This window comes from Prenolepis imparis, unplaced genomic scaffold (assembly GCF_030444845.1).
Source record: "Prenolepis imparis isolate NDT839.2.m4 unplaced genomic scaffold, iyPreImpa1.0 SCAF_10, whole genome shotgun sequence".
Classification (NCBI taxonomy): domain Eukaryota; kingdom Metazoa; phylum Arthropoda; class Insecta; order Hymenoptera; family Formicidae; genus Prenolepis; species Prenolepis imparis.
In genome coordinates, this window is record NW_028141168.1 from 13,162,240 (window position 1) to 13,185,071 (window position 22,832).

The 22,832-nt window shown below is 42.3% G+C and overlaps 1 protein-coding gene across 8 annotated transcripts; it reads right to left on the reverse strand.

Annotated features, from left to right (window-relative positions):
• Positions 1-55: 55 nt before the first annotated feature.
• On the reverse strand, positions 56-22,452 carry Lubel (Linear Ubiquitin E3 ligase). Of its 8 annotated transcripts, XM_083047872.1 has the most exons (22): positions 22,333-22,452; positions 19,495-19,584; positions 18,882-19,274; positions 17,477-17,611; positions 16,893-17,120; positions 16,070-16,533; positions 14,530-15,731; positions 13,259-13,545; positions 13,036-13,125; positions 12,450-12,590; positions 11,704-12,066; positions 11,430-11,613; positions 9,273-11,087; positions 5,260-6,554; positions 4,005-4,202; positions 3,530-3,808; positions 3,367-3,456; positions 3,144-3,300; positions 2,145-2,475; positions 1,708-1,833; positions 1,439-1,607; positions 58-194 (listed from the first exon to the last, which is right to left on the reverse strand). In XM_083047872.1, exons 1-22 carry the CDS (start codon positions 22,435-22,437, stop codon positions 165-167), a joined length of 8,172 nt encoding a protein of 2,723 aa, XP_082903998.1. In that variant the 5' UTR covers positions 22,438-22,452; the 3' UTR covers positions 58-164. The 8 variants fall into 8 exon arrangements, with proteins under 8 accessions (XP_082903994.1, XP_082903998.1, XP_082903991.1 ...); XM_083047865.1 differs by having other exon boundaries at positions 5,260-11,087; XM_083047868.1 differs by lacking the exon at positions 1,439-1,607 and having other exon boundaries at positions 56-194; positions 1,665-1,833; positions 5,260-11,087.
• Between the last annotated feature and the right edge of the window lie 380 nt (positions 22,453-22,832).

Genomic DNA, 22,832 nt, shown 5'->3' on the forward strand with positions numbered 1-22,832 from the left:
TATTCGTTTTCTATGGTCCTATATTAATTTTACATGGATAAGGGAGGCTTCTCTTCACATAGTGTATACAAATTAAAATAAATACACTGCACGAGATACACGCTCTATCTCTCTCGCTTATGACTTCAGGTGTACGAGTGTTTTTCTGAAATACTCTTCCGTAGTCACTCCAGTGGAATCTCCTTTTTTACGACCTGCAACATCGGAGTATACTTTATGCACGGTGAAGTTGTAGAATGTTAACGTATTCCCGCGGTATACACTTCGCTCGTATACCTTATTTACTTCAATATCCGTATAAAAAAAAAAAAAAGGCAACTCGCACAGGAGAGGGAAATCGTTATTTACGCAGAAAAAAGCTGCGAACGGCCGCGCGAATCTACAATGTTGGGTATTAAATTTTTATTTCTCGAACAGCAGTACATAATAGGATATCCTTTCAATATATTTATTATCAAGAATGGGTTTATTTAAAATTATGTTTTATAATATAGATAAAATAATATTTTCCTCTCTCCGATGTAATATTTTTAAATATTTGACAAAATTCTGACTTTTTTATCATATGTAAACTCCACAGTTCTTAATATTTTCAAATAAAAATGTAAAAATTGATTGATAAGATTATGTAAAATTTTGTTAAGTATCCATATAAAAATAGGTCAATTGTAATAATTGACAATTGAATAGGATATCCTCTCAATATTACCGAAATATAATTAATGATGTGAACTTGAATATCCGATATGAAATTTCGATTTAAACGTTTTTGGATCTTTTCTACCTGTAATTGCATTCCTACTGAGAAATTAGTAATAGACGACCTGATTGAATTCGGAATGTAAAATGGAGAAATACTCGTTTTTCTTATCACATATAATTTTTTTAAAATTCCTTATTAAGAAATTATATAATTTCTCTCTCTCTCTTTCTCTTCAATAGAAATTGTAGTTGAAAATAAATCATCTTGTAAAAAAAAGAATTTTTAAAAAATGTGAAAAATAATTTCCATTAAAATTATTTCCACATTACATAAATTCTAGATCGAATTCCACGTAGAGTGGATCCTTGTTAATATTTTCTAGCTCGTCCATTTTTTACAATGCATTCGGAAAAAGTGTGCAACGCGCGACGATATATGTATATCTCCGGAGATTGACGCAGGTGCGGCCGTTCGACAGCATCATTCGGCGGCGATCTATTCACTTTTACGATTTTCGGCGCTGGAAAGTCTCGTGCACGCAGGAATTCTACTTTCATGCAACTGCTGTTAATTCGGTCAGCGGGTCAAAAGACAGGAGGGAAGAGCGGGAGACGAGTCGAAGGAGCAAGAGAAGAAAAAAAGGAGAAGGAGCAGAGGGTGAAAGAGAGAGAGAGAGAGAGAGAGAGAGAGAGAGAGAGAGAGAGAGAGAGAGAGAGAGGAATACGTGTTAGTCACCTGAATGCACGCCTCGAGATAATCCCGCTCGGACATTTCCTGGTCCTTCGCAGGGGGAACTTTTCCCCGTCGGCGCAACTCTTGCTTGGCGTCGTTCAAGTCAAAGATCATCACCGGGTCCAGCCTGCCCTTGAGCACCAGGCCCGCCAAGTACTCAATGTAGTGCTGCCTAAGGGGGAAAAGTACCCAAGATTTTAGTCAGGCACGTCAGGGTGTTTGTTTTTACCTCGACCAGATCGTTCCTGTAATGCTGCGGGTCGCGACCGTACCAGTTCGCGGGCAGTTTCCGCCCGGCGCGTCGCACGCACGTTTCGAGATCGTCCACGTTTAGCAAGGGCAGCGGCTCCAGCCGCGTCATACGGATCTTTCGAACTAGATACTCGATGTAATGAATCCTGAATACATATGGAGGATCACGTTAGCCATCGAACGGAGGCGGCGCGGCGGATTCTCGTTGAAAAATCGCTCGGGATCGTCTCGGAAATTTAGAAGAGAGCAGTCATCGAAATATTGCTCGGAGTTTCTTTCAACGCAACTCTCTTCTGAGTGTGAAGAATTAATTAAATAACTTTATATACATATATATTTCAATATATCTTATTATAATCTTGACTGACAATGGGATGTAAGTGCAATTTTTATACAACATTTAGAATTTTTTAGCGCCACTGAGAATATATGAATATTGTTCACAGATTAATATTACCTGCATAGACCAGCGTGACCCTCGACGACGTCGGAATTGCATACAGCATCCACGACCCTGGTCGGCGTTTCTTTTTGCAGCTGCACTTTGCACTTGCGTTCCCCGATCGGATCCTCGGTGTCGTAATCGATGCCGTTTTCTTTGAGCAACTGCTGTAGCTGCGCGGGTTCCTTGTCGCGAAGATAGAAGAGACAATTGCGCGGGTGATGGGCATGCAGGCCCAGTTTGGCGCAATAGGAGCTAACCGTGCACTTTGCCCCCATCATGAAAGCTTTGCCACAACCGCAGCAGAATTCATATTTACATTGGCTGCAGGTGAAATGCATGCAACCTATGAAAATTCACGAATCTCTTTTCAGCGAGTTCCGAAAAATATGTCCCTGATATGCATATTGAATAATTTAGAGAAAAAATCTCTCTCCCCACATATATATACATTAAACTCTCATCTTTGCGAGGTTGATTAAAAATAACATAATATTAAAATAGTTCACGCGTGCATACATGTACGTGTATGTGTATTAAGATAATATTTAGAATCATCATTCATTAATTCTTATATTACCATATGATTTTTCTAACAATTACTAAATCTATATAAAATGCAAACTTTCGTAACGCTCTATCTCTTTCAGCAATATTGAGAGATAGATAAGACAAAAAAATGTTATAAAGGAGCGTTTCAATTAAAAATTTTTTATAGCAAATACGGATTATTAATTGTTTAAAATTCTTGATCAAAAAATACACATTTTTAGTTTTAAAATATAATCATTACATATATCTAATTCTTCAGCATTATTTTAACAAGCATAATGCTTTGGTGTGCATTCTAAATGTTATAATAAATTTTACACATATATATGTTAATTTTTTAATATCAATTAAGTAAACCATATTACCTCATGAAACTTGAATGATGAATCTCATCACGATAAAAAATTGAATCGAAGATAAGATATAGACAAATCAATAAAGTCAAAATATAATAGTTATTACCTCCTCGAGATAACGAATAACGGAACTTGCATTTAGGGCAGTCGATGCCATTATCAGCCAGATGTTTGGCCAAACCTGCGGCTTGATTATCGGGATCGTTTTCGTCCTTCCAAGCCGCAAACTTTTCGCACGAGATTCTCTCGTGTTGTTTCTCCCACTAAAAAAAAGAGACTGTTAGAAAAGAAGAATCTACAATGTTTAACACTAGCTCGAAAATACATACCGGTCTTCGGCAAAAGGCACAAGTGACAGATCGGCAATCGGGACAGATCAGACGCTTCTGATCAGGATCGGCGTAAAATCCACTCGAACACTGAAAAACACACAATAATCTAGGTAGATTTGGATATAAAAGTAGACGATCAAAGATTGCAAATCCTCTTTACCTGGATGCACCACTTGAAGTTTGGATCTTGCATCAAAGTCCGGTCTCTGAGCTTCCTCTGGAAAAGCTCGTGGATCGGCGGGTCCAACAAGGTCTTCAGTTGAATATCCAGATTGCTGAAATATTCGAGAACCTCGTCCTCGCTCGCGTCCTTGAGATTAGGTTCTTTGCAGAACGGACAAACGGCATCAGTGATGTTCCTGTCGCTAATTTGGATGGTGAAGTAATTCTTCGCGCATTCGTTGCAGCAACGATGCACGCACTTCAGCATGGAGATTATCTGAAATTACGTGGAAAATGTATCAAGACAAATCGAGACGGTCAAGAAAAATTATGATGTGATTCGAGTTGAATCATTTAAATTCATCATCTTCTTTATTATCTCGACGGAACAAGATCGTAAAATAAAATCTGCAGGATCTAGACAGGAATTTCGAGAAATGGGACCTTCCTGGAGTTAACACCTCGACACTTACTTGACTCATTGCAAAACGGCCGGTGCACAGCTCGCACTCCTGCTGAAGGAAGGCGAGCGCAGACTCCACGCTGGAACATTCTTTCGCGGCCTGGAGGGCCTCGGCATCTCCGAACTTGAGGGCCAGCAAACTGGCGGCGACCTCGGCCTCATCGTAATTCGCCGCCCGACCTTCCGCCAAGAGACGACGCGCTATTCTCTGCACACGTGACAAACATAATATCGCTCCGATATCGGTACGTACAATTTTCACATTTTGTTTAGAAAGATAATCTGTGCTTCTCTGTCTACAAATCTCGACTTGAGAAAATTCGGATTTGTCGTTTCTCAATGTAAACATTATAAGTTTACAAGTAAATGTCAGAATTTAAAGTGACATTTTGAAATAATGGAGACAATAATGATGTACTGTAGAAATTTTTGCAATCCGACTTGCGCGTTTAAATATTATCTTTACAAAAAAGAGTATATATATAATTTAAAAATAAAATTAAATATTTTATTGCTCATATATACATATGAATTAAATCAGTACAAATTTCAAGAATGAGATTATTCTCTCCTTTTTTATTGTCAGTATTACTGAGTGACTATCTCTATTAAAAATAATCAAGTAAGACGATCAAATAAAAACATTATAGAAGATTTAAGAAGATATTTGATAATTAAAAGTATTTTAAAAATATAAGAGAATATTAAAATCTTTATCGTGTACAAGAAAACAAAGGGATGGATCGCGTCAACCTCTCCAAAGAAACGAGCTCTTTTTTATTCGACATATATAAAACTATCAAGGTAGATAATTAGTTTACAGTCGAGATAATTAATTCACGTGCTTTTAATATAATCGACGCTTATGCATAGATGCCTTAAATACTCTGCATCTAGAACAGGGTACTAGTACAGGGAATCCAGGATAATACATCTCTCATCTCTTTCCTGAATAACTAAGCGCTATTATACATGTTACATACAAGACACACGTAACGTCAACTTTCTCGACAGACAATGAGTTAGTCGCGATACGATACCTACCTTCGCGTTAGTCACATCGTCAAAACCCTTGTCGCAGTCAAATGATCAACGATTAACGCGCGATTAAAGTATATTAAGGGACATCGCGAGAGACCTGTCATTGAATGATTTTGTTTTTAAAGTCGACTATTTTTGCGGCGATTCGCGTTCGCGAGGAGGATCTTTCAGCGTCTACAAGGGAGGGAGGGTCATGTCACTTCCGGCAACTCTCGTCTACTGACCTCCCGTTCCGTTTTGGGAGATCCCTGTCTCTTGCGTCGGATTTGCGTCCTTTCGATATCCTCCTCGCCCTCGAACCGACGGATGCAACTGGCAACGAGGGAAAATCGTTTCCTGGACGAAACTCTCGCCCGATCCACCCCCTTTAACGCGTCGTCCTCGTCGTCGTCGTCATTCCCGACTTTGACCTCTTTGCTCCCCGTACTCGCCCTTCGGCCTATCTTTGCCCGTTTCACATTCGTCACTTTCCTCGTCTTGTCACTCTGCACGACTGTCGACTGATCTCTCTCCTCGATTTTGTTCGCCCCTTCGAGCCTCGTCTCATTCCTCTTTAAGTCTTTGGTCGCTTCTGACTGGATATCTTCCTTTGATTCCGCACTTTCTTCGAACTTTGCTGAAGACGCTGTCGCGGAATTTGCAGCAGTTTTAGAATCCGAGATTTCAAGGTTTTGAGAAACTTTCGGCGCCTCCTCGTCGATCTCGGCGATTATTTTTGGTTGAATTAGTTCGACGACTGCAACGACGGTAACTTTCTTCAATGGATCCAAATTATTCCCCTCGTCTTCTCGCGCGACTTCGGAATTACTTTCCGTTCCGTTCGAAATATCGACTACCTCATGTATTTTGTCATCGGTTTCTTCAACGGTAGTCTCCAGTTGTTGTTGCTCCAGGACTTGGCGTTGTATATTCGTCTCCTCCCCTTCGGATGGTAGCTCCTCGTACATATCTTCTTCCGTCGAATCTTCGAGCTCACTTGACTTAATCTCCCGTTCATCGACCGTACCTTCGGACAATACGGAATCACGATCGTGGCTTTCCGTTTCGCACGAACAAATGATACCTTCGCTCTTCTCGGACTCGCTCGTCTGCTCCTCCTCGGATTCCGATATTTCAGACCTTATCTCGTTTAGCGTTTTCTCTAACAACAATTCCGCATCCGTGAACTCCTCGACGGAATTGCATTCCGAGTTATGATCGGAGATGTACTTCGCCGTTTCTGTGTCTTCGCCGCTCTCGGAATATTCGGAAGCTGAATCCGAGCTGAAAGCATCGGAGCTTTCCTCTTCGAAGGCGTTTTCGATTTCCAATTGTTCGTTAAAATTCGCGGACAGATCGTCGTTGTTACGCGTCGAGCTCGACGCTCGCGAATTCTCTTCGTCTAATGTGGATTCCGATCGTATTGATTTCATTTTCGGGAGCTCCTCCATGGTTTCTTCCACGACGCTTCCCTTAGCATGATTCTCCTCCTCCAGAATCCGCTCGTCCTTCGCATTTTCTGCAGTTTCCATCGTTCTTCCTAGATTTAATTCCCCATTATTAGATTCAATTCGATCCGTCTTCGAATTATCCTTAGAGTCGACTTTCCGCACGATTGATGACAAATTCGATACCTTAACTTTCTCCTGAGTTTTTAAAGATAATTTCGAAATTGCTTGCGACGCTATGGGCAATTTGGTCGAGACGCTTTTTGACAATGGTGTGTCATTAATTTTTTTAGAAGACCTTGATGGGAGAATATTTGTAGTTCGCGCAATTTTTCGATGCATCAAAACTGGTATCTTCGACGGTGAAGATATTTTAGATTTCGAGTTGCAATTTATTTTTTCCGCCGAAAGTGCTTTCATCGACATTTCATTTTCGTGATTTATAATCTGTTTTACTTCTTGATTTTCGGGAATTTTTATATCAATTTTTATATCTTTTGACATTTCCGCTTTTTTATTCCGATTAGCAGACACAATTTTTTTATTTTTAGAACGCTCGAGCTTTCCATTTTCCAAATTTTCCGATTTTTTCTCGTTACATTTTTTAATGCCGGTCCGCAATTCGGGATTATCGATCGCGAATATTTTTTCTGCATTGGACGTAGAAACAACCTTTTTACCATTTTTATTTATTTCGTTACTCTCCGCAGTTTTTTGCAGATTGGCGTTAATTAGCAACGATTGTTTAATAGACTTGTCCGACAGTAGTTTGGTGACCGATTTACTTCCGCTGTCTGTCTTATAATCGCGCGCGGTGCACGTCGATTTGACGGAGGATCCTTTGTTTCGCGTCGCTCGACTCGACGTCCTGGTGATCTCGCTGGCCGTCGCCCTCGCTTTTGTGACAGTCGTACTGTTCGGGCTGGTGCTTTTACGGAAGGGTAAGCTTCCGCCTTTCCTCGGGACGCCGATCGACTTTCTTACTACCTTAACGGGCGATTTTCTTCGGACGATTTTTTTAAGGGGCGATCTGGATCTATCCTTTACGACGGGTTTCGCGATTACGCTTTTACGAGGTTGCCTCGTGTTGCCTCCCTTTTCGATCGACTCGTTATTCGGTAATTTTGATCTAACCGGTTCGTTACGCGCGACGATTCCAGACGGATCCTCGACATCCATCCGCATTTTCCCGTTTGTATCAACATCATCATCATCACCGACCCGACCCGTTTCGCGTTCTTCCTCGACGATTGTCGCCGCGGTGTCTTTTATCGGCGCGCAATCGTTCACCGTTATTACAGGCGATTCCGATATCTTTATTTCAAAAGTATCGGATACGCCTGGCGTAACGTCGGGGATATTCGCTTTAATAGGATCCTTGTCGATCTCGTCTCTCGGAGCGATATTTTTCTCCTCGGTTCGCGACGCGAAGAATATATTGAGATTTTTCTTTAGCGCATGCAAGATGCCCCTCGTCGCGAAATTTGACGTTTGCGCGTCCTGTCTCTTCTCGTCAGATCGATAAACGCTGTCGGTCGACTTTAAGTCAAGTGGAACATCTTCGACGGATAATCTACGGGACGTGTTATTACTCGCCGAATTATTAATGGTATTCATTAATCGATCGTCGACATTTTCGTCAGAGAGTCTGCTAGTAATAGAGTCTTCGTCGGCGATATGAAGTTTTAAAGTGTCAGAGATAGACTCCTCTACTTTGCTCTGTCCTGAAATTTTCACGTCTTTCGAAGATTCAGAGTCGCGTAAGGTATTATTCGATGTTCCAGCATACAAAGTACCTTCGATCGGAGGGGAGGATCGTGAAGCCTGCGTTAAGCGATCGTGTGCAATTACTTCTCGGTTTGTTAAAGAGGCTGGTCCGTCTTGGGTTAAATCGTCCGCGGGATTTTCCGACGTACGTTCGATCGTCGAGCTGTCGAATTTTGCGGGGACTGTCCCTTCCCTTCCCGAATCGTACGGATTATTAAAATTCGCCGTAGTCGCGGAGTCCGTTAATGGCAGCGAGACACTCTCATTATCGGTTCGTAATGGTTGAGTAATGGATAAATCGTCGGTCGTACTTTGCTCGACGGGCACGTCTGCTCCTTTCAGCGTAGTTTCATCTTTGCCGTTGCTCGCGGGAGTGTGATATGTGACCGAAATTGTCTGTTCTACTTTTTCCGAAACGTGCACCGCATTCCTCGCGACGGTCGGCTTTGTATCATTTTTATCATCGCGACGCTGCGTCGTTTCGAGATTATCGAATATTTCCACGGACGGTGATTTCGCGTCGGAAATTGTCGCGGGAGATGAAAGCGGCGAAGTATCTGACGAGGTAACGCGAGACGAATCGTTCGAGGGTCGTTTTAATTCCTGCGTGTTAATATCAGTCTCCGTTGTCGATCGCGTTTGACAGATAGATTCTTCCGCGTCATTTGTAGAAGAAGGGGATGAAAGTTGATTTCGCGACGAGTCGTTTTTTAGAAGCGGATCGATGATCGCGAAAGTGTTATCAGCGGAAAGCTTTTCATTAGGCGCGATGGAAGAGTCACTCGCTTCCTTTGATAATGATGATGATGATGATGATGCATCGAGCAACGTGTCGTCAGATGCGACAAACACGTGAGTTTCCTGACAGACGATGGATCGATCATGCGTCGCAGATGCTGTTAACGATTGCGCGTGAAAGCTCGATGATTCACCTGAAGACGCCTCCTCGACTGATTCTTCCGTCGATACGGTTTCGTCTCCGGCAGATCTGTCCCGACTATCGTTTTCCGTCGGCGTGTCGACTATCTCTAAAGAATTCTTACGTGAATGTATTCCCTCCGCGATGTCCGTTTGCGATGTTCCTGTCATCGGTTCCGCGACGCTCGACGTTGCTCCTTTATTCGCAGTCAGCGTTTCTTCGGGTATTTCGACCGTCAACTTCGAGTCTACCGAATCCGAGAACGTTTCGGGTGTCAGATCCGTCGCGGTGTTAGTCTGCGAAATGTTAGCCTCGTCCGTGTCTTCCGCATTACGTACCGATCTGATATTCAGCTGCTGTTGTTTGATATCTGGAACGCTCGACCGGGACTTTGCCATCCGAGAATCCGGAACTTGGCGCGATCTGACGATCCTCTTGTCGATGATCTCGCTGCTGCTCGATTTTATTATGAGATTATTCGCGTATTTATTACTACTACTCTTCTCCTGAACTGACGACCCGTCAGTTTTATCCGGGGTTGCCGGAACAGACTCCTTCTCGTCGTCTCTCTCGTTCCTCGGCTGAAGAGCGTCGACGTTCGTCTCAGTCTCGGTCGTTTCTTCAGCCTTCGTGCTGCGTAAAGTATTTAATCGGTTCATAAATTGAACATCAGCATCACCTTTCTTGGGCGACAGGACCTGCATCGCCGTTATGAAGGGTGTCAAAAACTGCTCCGGCAGTGATCTCACGGCGGACATCAGAGCCTCCATCGCCGCGACGTGAGACGACTCGTCGTTCTTCCCGGGAACTTCCCTCGAAATACGCTGATCAGGTCGCTCCGCCGCGAAAAGATCCTTTTCGGATGCATTCGCTGGGATCGAGAATTCACTCCGCGATGGCTGCTGCGATATATCGACTTGTTGTTGTCGAGGGATACTCGAATCCCGGAAAGAGATGGGAAGTGCTTCGTCCAATTCCGTCGACTTTCCAACTTGGACGAGTGACTCGTCGTTGTTCGCGGCGCGTCCCGCTGTATTAAGTAATTCGGGACCACTCCAAGTTTGCGGAGAAGAGGACTGACCTGGTTCCGTATTCGTTGTGTCGGGCGCAGAAATTCCGGGCGAGGAGGAGGATGCTTCAACCTCGACGTTATTCGACGATAATCCCTTCTGTTCTACTTCTTTCGGTGGACTCGTAACTCGCTTCGCTGTTTCTATCTTCGCCGTTTCGTCGATCGATATCGTCGTCGCGAGGTCGCTCGCTTCCGAGGTCGATCGTTTTCCCGCGTCGACATCGCCTTCCTCACCATCGAGTCTCGGTGGATCGGATGATTCGGCGATTCGTACGACAGTCTCGTCGATCGTCGACGTCTCACCGACGTTCGAAGGATCGGCGCTATCGTTTCTCGAGGAATATTCGGGCGTGAGTGTCGAGTCTGTCGCGAGATCATCGATCATCGTCGTCGTCGCGGGAATTTCGGTGTGCGACGCGGCATCTACTTGGTCCAGGACCTCGTCAGACGGTTTCGTAGCGTTCAACAACTTTGAGCGCTTCGAGCCTTCCCGCGAATCTACGGTTGCCTGTCTTTGCCGCGTAACAACAAGATCGCCCGGCATCATCGCTACATCATCGGGCGCTTGTTGTACGGCCCTTGGGACCAGATTTGCATCGATTAGAACAGTGCTACTATCATCGTCAGGGTGGTCGTACAGATTATCAGACTTATTATTACCCAATTTATTCGGGGGATCTTTCTCGTGTCGCCAGTTATCAGTCAGTTCTCTCAGGGCCGCCAGTTGCTTTTGAAAGTCGGCCTGCAACGCCACGAAATGATCAACAATTGGTGACATTACCTGCTTCCGCGCCTCCGTATCGGATACATTCTGAACTTGTTCCACGGGCCCCGCCCCCGTCCCACCATCGACCATACCCGCTGCATCTGCAGCAAAAAAGGAAAATCAGCGCACACAATCGATTATTTTTATCCCTTCCCCAAGAAAAAAGAAAAAATACTTTTTTATTACGTTATTAGAGAAAATCGACTTGTTTATACATATATAATAAGCATTAATTTATCATAATTAATTTAGATTTTATCTGAAATATGTATAATTCAAAAGTCAGTTTTATATTTTTTAAATGCGCGATAAAATATTAAGAAAAAAAGAAACGTAAAAAGTACATCATGCTTATTAAATAAAATAATATTGGTATCTCAAGTAATACTAAAAATATTGGAAATCGCTAATAAAAATAATTAGCCTCGAGAGTATTCACCGACCTTCGTGCGGTGCAGCCTCGTCGTTCTCCACCCCGACCGGAGGACCCCAGATCCTCATTAAGAAAGGCTTGAGCTGATTCTTCTGCAGCTCGAGTAGAGCGGCATCCTCGATCCCGGCGTTATTATCGAGAGCTCTGACGACGTCCGCGAGCGCAAAGTTGCCTCTTGCCATGATCTGCTGGCACTGTCAACAATCGAGAGAGAGAGAGAGAGGGGGGATCACAAAGGATCAAGCTATCGATCAAAGAGCCGCACGTGATTATTTTATACACACTTTCTGCTGTCTGCGCTGAATGGCCGCCGCGACAGCGTTCCACACGTCGCCCTTGACCGATCGTAGAGCCTCTCTCGCCTCGGACTGCGACAGGACGCCGATGCTGTTCTCTCTCAGTTCCTTGCCCTGTGCGGTCACCAGGACCCGCATCGTCTCCACCAGGTGCGGCCACTGCGTGTGAAGCCACTCGATCGGATTCGACGCGCCCTGGGCCAACGCGGTTTGAACATCGTCGGTCGTGAATCCCTGCCTCTCGGCTTCTCGCAGGAGCTCCACGATCTCCAATCCTTGACGGGTCAACGTGGAAACCCCTTGCTGGCCGGAACTAGAACTCGCTTCCATATATCTTGGTTGACTGGGTTCCTGAAATATGGAGTTATTTATGTCGCCATTAAAGACCGTTTTATTGAGATCGGCGAAAAGGACGAGATGAGACACGATAGACGGGTTACTTAATTTATGGCTAGGGGTTCCGCCGTCGAAAAATTATATCTTTGATCGTACGCTGTTAAGTGCTTGTCTAGATTAATATTAAAACTATATTTAGTAGCTGTAAATTATGTAAATAAGCATGATAGATATACGATGAGTCATCTATTTAAGCGGTTGGATGATGCTAAAAAATAAATAAAAATACCATCCTGCCTACGTTCACACCGAGACTAATTATGGGCAACTGGACTGGATCAAGGATCGATGAGAACACAACGAAAAATCCGTGAAGCTTAGCTTGTAAGCGAGTTTACCCTGGAACGATAATAGAGATGGGACGAGTCGATGGAGTTTCTTCTGGTCCGTTCTCTGCTTTTCTGACCGGATATAATCAGCTGCTGCTCCTGGAACGCCCGCGGATACAGATCGGGACTGTTCGCGAATCTGGTCTGCTCCTGAAACAGACGCTCCGCCTTGTCTTTTCACTAGAACGCGATTGATCGTGGAAACAAGACATCTTTCGAAAGAGTAATTTATTTGATTGGAATCCAATAAGTCTCCTATATAATCTTTAATCTGTAATATATCTTACTCATCGTTTCAAGTATTAATTATAATTCGTATTCGTAAAATTTATTTGTAATTTCTTTATAATTATATGTATAAATGTGGTAAATATAGTTAATATAATTGTATAAATTAATTATATATATTATAAAATTATAAAACTCTATTAATTATAAATTAATTATAAAACTATAAATTATATACTCATATATGTATACAATAAACTATATATAATGACATTTTTATCTTTTAAATTACTGATTATTCATTTTATTCGCGATGTTTTAATTAAACTTGAATTACGTTTTAATTCATTCACAGTTTTACGCTCACCTCTCCATCGCTGTCATCGTAATACACATAACTTTTTGCCAATGATGAGGATCTTCCAAGAGTCCCTTTTGCAGGAAGATAGTCGTAAGTCTAAAATATTGTATACATATAATTTGCTTCACATTATTTGTAATTTTGTATCTTCAATAATTTGTTTGTTCGTATTTGCGTTCAGAATATTTTAATCACAAATATCTTATTTATATACGAGATATACACTTACTTGGGTCGAGATATTCTGTGGTGGAGGAGATGTTCCCGTAGACACCGAATGACTCTTTAAAAGTTTTCCTCGTGTAGTCTTTTCCTCCTGCGGCGTCGCGTTCGCGTCTATTTTGGAGATATTCGTAGTCGAAGAAGAGGGTAATGTTGATGATGCTGCCGCCAGATTCTCAGCAATCGGCGATGATGTCGTGTCTTCCGCTAATGTTTCTTCTACTTGTGAAGCTGAAGCCGTGATCGTAGCTTCAGAATTCTCCACGAGAGGATTATCGTCTGCTGCGATCGGATCTGTAAATCACAAAAAAATCCTTTATAATTTAGTACGAGAGTTATTTTATTAATTTTGAATTGTGGTTTTAAATAGACAGATTAATCTGAATGTTTAGCCGTTATTGTTGTTTCTAACAAAGCTATTTTCATATATTGTCATACTCAAGGTCATCCAAGAATGCGCGCATTTATAACACTTTTATTTTATTTTTAGAAATTGAGGGAAAGATGAAACAGAGAGAGAAATGATAAAAATATAATGTGTTGGCAAATTTGACAAAATTTGATTTTACAAGCTATTTCTTAATTAATGTATAATGTAATTAATCTTCTAATTTTGCAATAATTAGCACATGTGTAATTGCACTGTTACCAAAATGTTATTAATAATTTAACAGTATATTATAGAATTAATGTGTAATATGTCGGCTGGGCAATTTAATCTTCCAAGAATATTTTGGGAAATTTATTATTGCGTGAAATTTTTCGTTTATCTTGAAATAAATTAATTTTGTACGTCATTGACGCGTTCTAACGTCCCTGAGCCAAATGCTTTGGCAGTGATCTCCATCGATGGTTCGCCCCGGAATAAAGGAACATATGCCAAATGCACGCTCGTGCTTGAAACCGTCGCATCACTTGAATGAATAATATAGTGCCTCAGACATGAACGCGATAGATGGCCGAATTTCAAATACGACTATGCATTTGGTCCCGTTGTAGCCTTGTACGAAAAACAGTTTCCATGTCTCTTTATTATTCATCCAAGGGAATACATCGAAGGATGGGGAACAACCAGTTGTAGTGGTTCGTGACTGCACTGCTTTACGTATAAAAAGGAGAGAAAGAAAGAAGAGACGCGTGCATACAAATATAATCTGGGTCATTCGCATTTCTCTGGACGGGAATACGCGGGGCGGGGAGAGAACAAGCACGGACCCTGGAATCGTCACTTGGATAACTTGGTACCAAAGGAGAAGCTGATTTTGCGCTTCGGTCTACCTTTGTTCCTGACGGATCCGCTGTCGCCGCTCTCTTCGCTGTTCGAAATCTTCAACAGATTGGTCCGCTTCTCGAGATCGAGACCAGGATCACCGACCTTGCTCGACGTTTCATTTTTCGGCGCTTGCAGCGGATCGTCGTTCAGGGTGCTCGGCGGTAGCGCGCTACTCCTGGTTTTGCAGCAGACCACGCAGACGCGATCGTTGAGCTTGTTGATGAAGGTGCAGTGCTCGCAGGCCCACTCCTCTTTCGGAATTTCCATCGAGCCGACCGTCTCGTTGGAAGCGGTCTTTTTGGATGATGCATTTTCGACCGCGTCTCTCTTCGCTACCTTCGGATCCTCTCGGGACTGAGATCTTTGCAACTGCTGCTGTTTCTGCTTTATATCGACATCTTGTTTCTTTTGTTGAGCTTCAGCGATCCGTATAGAGTCCTCGAGCTTTTGACTCTTCTCGATCGATCGCTGACGATCTTGAAGATCACCGGTCGTCTTTTCCTCGTGTTTTTTTATCGGTGTTTCGTTGGAGGCTACTTTTCTAAGTCCTTGATTGTCGGATTCCAACGAGGATCTGCGGGAGCTTCGTTTGGTGGAGATCCTTTCCAGATCATCGAGAGTGTCCCTTCGCTGAGACGACTCTCTCTTTGCGTGGATCTCGCGCTCTCGCGAGACGTCATGGATCTGCTGTTCTCTTTTCACCGAACGTGATTCGATTTCATCCTTGTTCGTGCGACTTCTGTCTCTATCTGAATCTGCTTGAGAAGACTGTCTTTCCAAAAGGTGCGTTCGTTCTCTAGGTATCCTCTTCGGGGAGGTCACATCTCGAGAAGGGGTCTTCCTAGCCTGATTGTCACTCTCGAAGGACGATCTACGAGAATCGCGACGATGATCATCCAGCATGATGTCCCTACGAAGGGACGACGCTCTCTTTAATGCATTTTCCACCCTCTCGAAATGGTCGTCGGACGAGCTCGTCACTCGCGTTCGACTCGTCGGCGCGTTGATCCTTCGATCGGAGGACTCGTCGTCGGTACTTCGTCTTCGACGGTCGCGATAAGTTCCGTTTTGTACGCGTTCCAGTCGATCTATTCTGGAAACAGAGTGTTCGTCGTAGCTTCTCGAGGGCGTCGAGTACCGTTTACTAGACTGACTCTCGGACCATTGATCCTCGGTACTCATCACTCTCTCCTCGGACATTAATTTCCTGAAACATCATCGAAATGATCACCGAACGTGATCGCAGATATAAAATATACAAACTTAAATATTAACAAAACTAAATTTGCAGAAATTAAGAACATTTGACAAAAAATTCTTCAATATCTGCATATTTAAATATAAAACTTTATAGAAACAACTGCTTTCGAATTTTAATCTCGAATATCTATATATAAAAATAATAATTTAAATAATTAATAATCTTAAAATATTTATAAGAAATCTATAGAAATATATTTTTAATTAATTAAAATTAAAATGGATATTTAAAGAAATGGATATTTAAAAAAAATATTTAATTTTGATTTTTCTTTTTCCACTTACTCTCGTCGACTTCTAGACGTCAGACTTCTGGTATCGTCGTCGTGATAGTTTCGTTGTCGTATACTTCTGGATATGCTGCCGCGTCTACTTCTGGACCCTCGGGAGAGTCTGTCGTCGTCGGACTCGTCGGAGTTCTCAGAACTCGCGTCCGACGGTGATCCGGGCGATCTTCTCGATCGTGATCTCGAAGCGTAGGATTTTTTAGATTTCAGACTGGGAGATGGTGACGCCTGTCGCGATCTTCTGCTGGACTTTATACTTCTAGCCGGACTGTGCGCTCTAGAAAGGGATCCTGGATAATGCGGGGGCAGCATCTGTGCCGATGGATAACCCATGGTATAGCTCCACATGCTTGGATGATGCAGACTCACAGTGGAACCACTCATCGGCACGTCCCAGGAGTTGGTCGGCGGGTACCACATCATCGGCATGCCGCTGGCTCCTAAGTGTGCCATCGACTGGGCCTGAGAAATTTTATACGGGTACAATATTATAATAATTTAAAGGGACATTTATACATACAGGAGATTTCGATACTTTTATTTAATTACATGAATTTCTCCTAAAAATATTCAGATTTCCTTTAATATGAAAAAGAGTATAATAAATTTATTTATTATACATATTTTATTTATGTTTTTATTATATTTATTTTATTTTATTTCAATTTTGTGTGAAACATTATTTGTTTGATTGAAAATCGATCAATTAGAAACAAGAAATTAATAAGAAAAATTTAATAATATAAGTATTAAATTGAATAAGATAAAATTAAATAATAAAAGTAAATCTAAACATACTTGTTCGAGAATATCGAACATACCTGATGCATTCCCGGATTCCACATGTGAGCAGCTGTTAAATCACAAACGCTGGTTGATTGTATCATAGCTCTAGGTGGAGGCGGAGGTGGAAGCAGCGGTGCCGGTTTCGAGCTGCCTAAGCTAAGTGGTCTTCCACTCAAAGTATCCCTCGAGGTGTCCGAGGACGGGTGTCGTCGCCTGTTTGCATCTTGAGCCCTCATCGCCTCCTGGTATTTTCTGTATCTTTCCTGAAAAAGAATTCGTAGCGTTTGATATGCTTCAATTTTCAAGATAATAGATGATCAGTTCTTTAGACTCAAAGTCACAACGATGCAAATGATGATGAAAAGAAATCTACATTTAAAATTTTCAGTGAATAAAAATAAAAAATATTAATAATTATCAAATAAAAATAAAAAGTTAACTTTCGCGAATTAATGAAGAAATAATGAAATTTATACAAATAATTGTTATTTTATTTTGCAATTAACTTATTCATTTGATAAAATGCACATATAATTTTATATAGAAATATATCTTGGATTCAATTTTGTAAAGGCCATTTGCGCTGTAACAATTAAAACAGATCTATGTAACTTCTCACCTGTAGAGTAGACATTTTATCCGTTCCTGATCCTGAAGCATCGTTGGAGGACGTGTTTAAAGTGTTCGTAGATTTCGATACTCTTGAGTCCGGCGATGCTTTCGGATTGGCAAGGTTGCGCTTCAAGCTCCCGACCTTGTCGAGCAAAGGGAGATTTGTAGAGCCTTTGGCTAATGCTGACTTAGCCTAAGCGCGAAACTTCGACTTAATTACATATCGTGAATGAAGGAACAGTGCTCGGGGTGTTGTCGAGGACCGTAGATGTTTGTATGCGAAACTGCGCTGATATATCGTTAAAAAGAAACGTCAGATATGTGGACAATCAACAATCATGACTGTGATGGACGAGAAATCATCTCTAGAAAAACAGATTCTCCTTTAAAAAAAATATAATATAGACTTAAAAAAATTAATAAATAAATATATAATAAACAGCCTTATTTGTACACTGCATGCGTTAAAAATATTACGAACAAAAATTGTGTAAATCGGACACGTCGTGAAACGATTATTTTAGATGTGGCAGGTTCAGCTCTAGCTATATGGATGGTCCAGTCCGTCTACATGCTGAAAAGAAGTCGATCACACCGAGTGTGAAAATAAGTCAGGATGGTACCTGTAACGGTGTACACAGAAAATACGGAGCGATACGTCGTACGATAAATAAATGATCGTGTTCACCGTGTTCACCGTAACCTGCCATATTCACCGCCCCTTCCCCCTTGCCTCCCCTGCGAAAATTATCCGCGGTAAACGATCCGATTACACGTCTCACGACAAATGTTGGACAAAATGTTCGACATTACGACGGCGTGCCGACGCGCCACGTCCGTCTTTTCCGCGTCATTACGTCAACGATGAAACTGGAAGAGAGAACAGGTTCAGTGAATACGGCATCAGTGTTTTGCGGTAACATGGTGTATTAAAAAACAACGACAACATGTGTATACAATAAAGTTTGAACGTAAAATAAAATCTAATAAATGTAAAGAGAAAGAGAGAATAAAACGAGAAAACAACGATCATTTGAAACTTTGCCTCGGTTGCCTCGGTGTGACGTTTCGAGTTAAAGCTACGTTATTATGTTGTAACCAACAATGTCGTAAAAAATCGTAGCATTTCGTTCGTGAAGGGGGAGAGGAGGAAGCATTTCGACTCGACGAGCACGACGGAGACGAGGTCGGATACGACGATAAACAGCTTCCGTGACAGTCACCGGATCCAATCTCGGCGATCGTCGCCAAGGGAAGCTCGAATCGCTGAAATTCGTCAGTCACAACCCAATCTCCATCGAGCTAGAGCAATAATCCCGAGAAAGGATCCTTGGCTGGGGATAAGATACTCGACCGGTCTTGCCTGGAACAAGATTTCATAGACGCAATTTTCAGGCCAGGATGCAGCCTACCTGAGTGGTCTTGCGATTTCTTCGCGGTGGAGGCACCGGCGCGCACAGGTTCTCCCCTTTAGGCGGAAGAGGCGGTTTGCTCCTGCTCGCGTTGTCGGTCAGGATCCTCCTGCGAACGTGGCCCTTCCGCTTCGGGTGCTTGTGATTCATGTTGTCGCAGGCCTCGCAGAAGTTCTCGCGGCACGTGTCGCATCGCGCGAACACGTTCTCGGTGCCGCACAGAGCGCACTTGCCAACGTTCCACTGGGGTGTCGGGGATGGTTTCTGGGTCGGGAATTCGATGATCTCGTAGTCGGGGTCACCACAGTCCCCCGAGAGCGACGGCGGTGGGATTTTCGGGGGCGTCGGGGGCTGACGTAGGTGCTGCTCCGTTTCTCGTTGTTGCTGCTGTGCCTTTTTTTAAATATATACATGTATTTATTTTTGTTAATATATTTAAATATGTACGCTTTTAGAGACTAATTCATATGTAAACGAGTTGGTTTATTCGTCGCGGAAAAATAAAATAAAAGTACGCTACGCGAAACAAATTATTTCGGTAAACATGAAAGAGAAATAAATATCAGAGCAACTGATGAAAGCAACAATATGTTTAAACGAGAGAAACACGTACCATGACCCAATGGGGCATGGATCTCGCCATCCGCAACTTGGTGGACGGATTCGATATAGCCATCGGTCGCCATCGTTCAGCTCCCGGATTCTAGAAGATAAAAGCAGAATTTTCTTAACAATTTTTTTTTTAAACGATAGAATAATTTATTTCAAAGGCATCTTCGTCACATTTAATACTCAGAATGTTGCAACAATCTTTTATAAAGAAAGCACACTCTCTTTTACAAAATTCGCAGACATATGCATATAAAACACATACACAGTCATTAAATGTTTAAGATAATCAATATAGTTACAAATAGAAAAACACGCAAGCAACAGAGAACATTTCGTCGAGCTAAAATCTCGAAGCCTAGACGATTTCGAAGAAGCTTGGCAGTCTTCTATCGCCATAACACAGTGCCAAGTGTGAATTGATGTCATCGCAGCTTGTGGGCTCGCGCAAACTCGAAGGCCCCGAATAATCTCGGGCGGAATGTAAAAAAGTTTTCCCAAAGAGAGTAGGCATAGTCATCGTCGCAGGGAAAGCGTGACGTCAGAACGGTGATCCAGAACGCCGGAAGCTGGGGGGCCGAGCGGGATCTATTTCTGCGGCCGGCCCCGGAAAAAGCGGCGTGTTCCGCGTCTAGAAATAAAGCCGAGCAACGTGGTGCGCGACACTATTTTTCGTATTTATTTTTCTCCGCGTGGGTGACAAGCTATAGATGATTTTCCTACGTGAAATATCGAACGGATTTAAATTTCGAGATATATTTCTGATATCGCATTGTTAAACAATTGGAGAATGGTAATTAAATAACAGACAGAGACGATCTAAATATGACTCGGCTTCAGAAATATCCGATGAATTCTCGTATTTATTTATTAAATATCTCATCCTCTTCCCACTCGCTTCCTCTCTTATTATTGCGCTTCTTATTATTGCATCGGAGAGCTCGATCAATTGAAGACGTCTGTATATATGTGTATAATCTTAGCCAAACGAAGCAAATGCATGTAGCCACGTAGTCGTGAGAAGCTTTCGCTCGAGAGACTCGACAAGACGCGAATTAGTTTCTTGAATTAGAGTCGTTCGTATCTTTAGACCGTTCACTCTTCTGTTCTCTTGAGCGCAGCGCAGACGTTTTTGTTTCTATTTTGCGCAGCGAAGAATTCCCGATGAATCCACGAAAATCCACATGAGAGAGATACAACACAAGTATAGCTTATAAAACGTTCTTGTTAAAACTTTCATCGTGATATCGAGAAAAAGAGAACTCGACAATTCAATTTTACTTGCAATTAAACAGATTTTAAACGTGCAACCCAATTTATTATTTCTATTATATTTCTTTTTATATACTCTGTTAGAAATAAATTCCTTTTTTCTCTTTGCATATAATTTTATTTCTTTCTATACTTGTATATTTTGTCTCAAAGCGTGACGAGATAAAAAAAGGAGAGATAAATGCAAATTGTGCGTCCATCGCAAGACTATTCGCTGAAATTGCACACGTCTGCGCAAGTTGGAAATCATCCAACTTCTAGTTTATCCAAGAGAATTTCTGTCCGTAAAACTTCTTTTCCGCTCAGACATATCTCGCGCAATTTATTTTAATATTTAGAGCGCGATGCAATTTGAAGATCCGCTTATATTTTCGTCACACTTCCCACAATAATGCACGATAACGCGCACAGTTACGGAATAATTAGATAATGGTTAGTATGCAAGACGCAATCCTCGATAAGGGTTCTTAAGCCGGAAGCAACTGTCACAGTGGGAGCACGAGATAACGCATACACGACAATTCACCAACGTAACCTTCCGCGTAGTTCAGTGTGAGAAGCGAATTCTCTTGCGCTTTATCTTTTGTTACGTTACTTCTCATTTTAGTCGCTGGTACCCGCATAGAGAAGATTACTGCGCAAATGCGGCACTACAAGACTGGCAATCGCGAAGCAAAAACTTGAACAACAGAATAATTATTTTCCAGATAAATTTTTCCTTTCATTTTTAACAAATGGAATACTTCGAAATAAATATTAAAATAGAACATCCACTCTGTATTTTTTGTCACAATTAGATCGTAAAAAGATTTTCTATGAAATTTATTTTGATGATACGGTTATTTATTTCTTTTATAAAAAAAAAAACCAGGTGGACAGAGATGTTAATAGTTGCCTTCCGCGACACGCGTCATCGATATTTTTTTGCGCGATATAAGATATTCGAGGCGCGCAGAAAATAATTTGATCGATCTCATGCGGTCTTTTTGAGATTGAAAAGCACTCGTCGCAATCTGCATTGGATCCCCCAAAAAAAGTGACAAGTGAAATGCATGTTCCGCGCGTGTATCTTCTGACGCACCGTTTCGGAGTCGATGCACTACGCGAGCTCCGATTTAGATTATCTTTATAGAGTGTCCGAGACGAGCAAGATCGAACGTTCTCGTCGTAAGAAACCGCTTCGTGGACAAAGCACTGAGATCTCTTGGAATCGAACGATAGCACTCTTGCATCCTGTGCATTTAGTGAATTTTATATTATTAAAAAAATAACTTAATAATTTTCTATTTTTCGACTATATCCGAGATACATGTGAAGAGAGAATCGCATCTCTCCGTTACTGTTTTCATCGCGAGGAAGCAACTCTCGTCTCTTCCAATTATTAGACGAAGGGAACGGAAGAAACGGCGCTAACACGAAGGTACAGAATAACTGTTACGGAAGGTCTCCTGAGTGTCGGCGGAAGCCGCAAATAGCTATCGGTCGGTCGGTCGAATCGAGGAAACGATGCACGAGGAAGGATAGCACCACGGGGGGGCTGCACTCTCGTGGGACGGATATCGGCACTCACGTTCATGTGGGACACCTCGCCGGCGTGGCTTCGATTCTTCCGGTTTTCCTCGGGAACTGGTCGCCGCGGTACTGGCCTCTCCGGTTTGCCTGGCGGACGTTGCATCTCGCCGCCGAAAATCTATTTCCGTAACGCCACCGTTGGGTTGGACCGCTGCCACCGTTCCTTGTCGCCGCGAGTCTCCCCGTTCGCGTAAATATATCGCGGACGCTATGCCGTCGTATAGTTTGGATTTGTTAGAACAGGCGTCGCTTTAGAAAGAGAGAGAATCGGTGCTTTTAGGACTTATTTCGACACTTCGCTCGAAAAGCTCGATAACTCTGTCGCGGGACGTTTCTATTCTCGCGAATACATTAAAAGCGATTCTTGACGAAAATTGCGTGACAGTTTTGCAGAAGAACTCGAATTTCTCAAACGCAAATACACTGCGTTTAGATAGCTTCGATTGTTCATTTAATAGTATCTTTATTTTTCGCGAAATTTAAAAAATATTTATATTA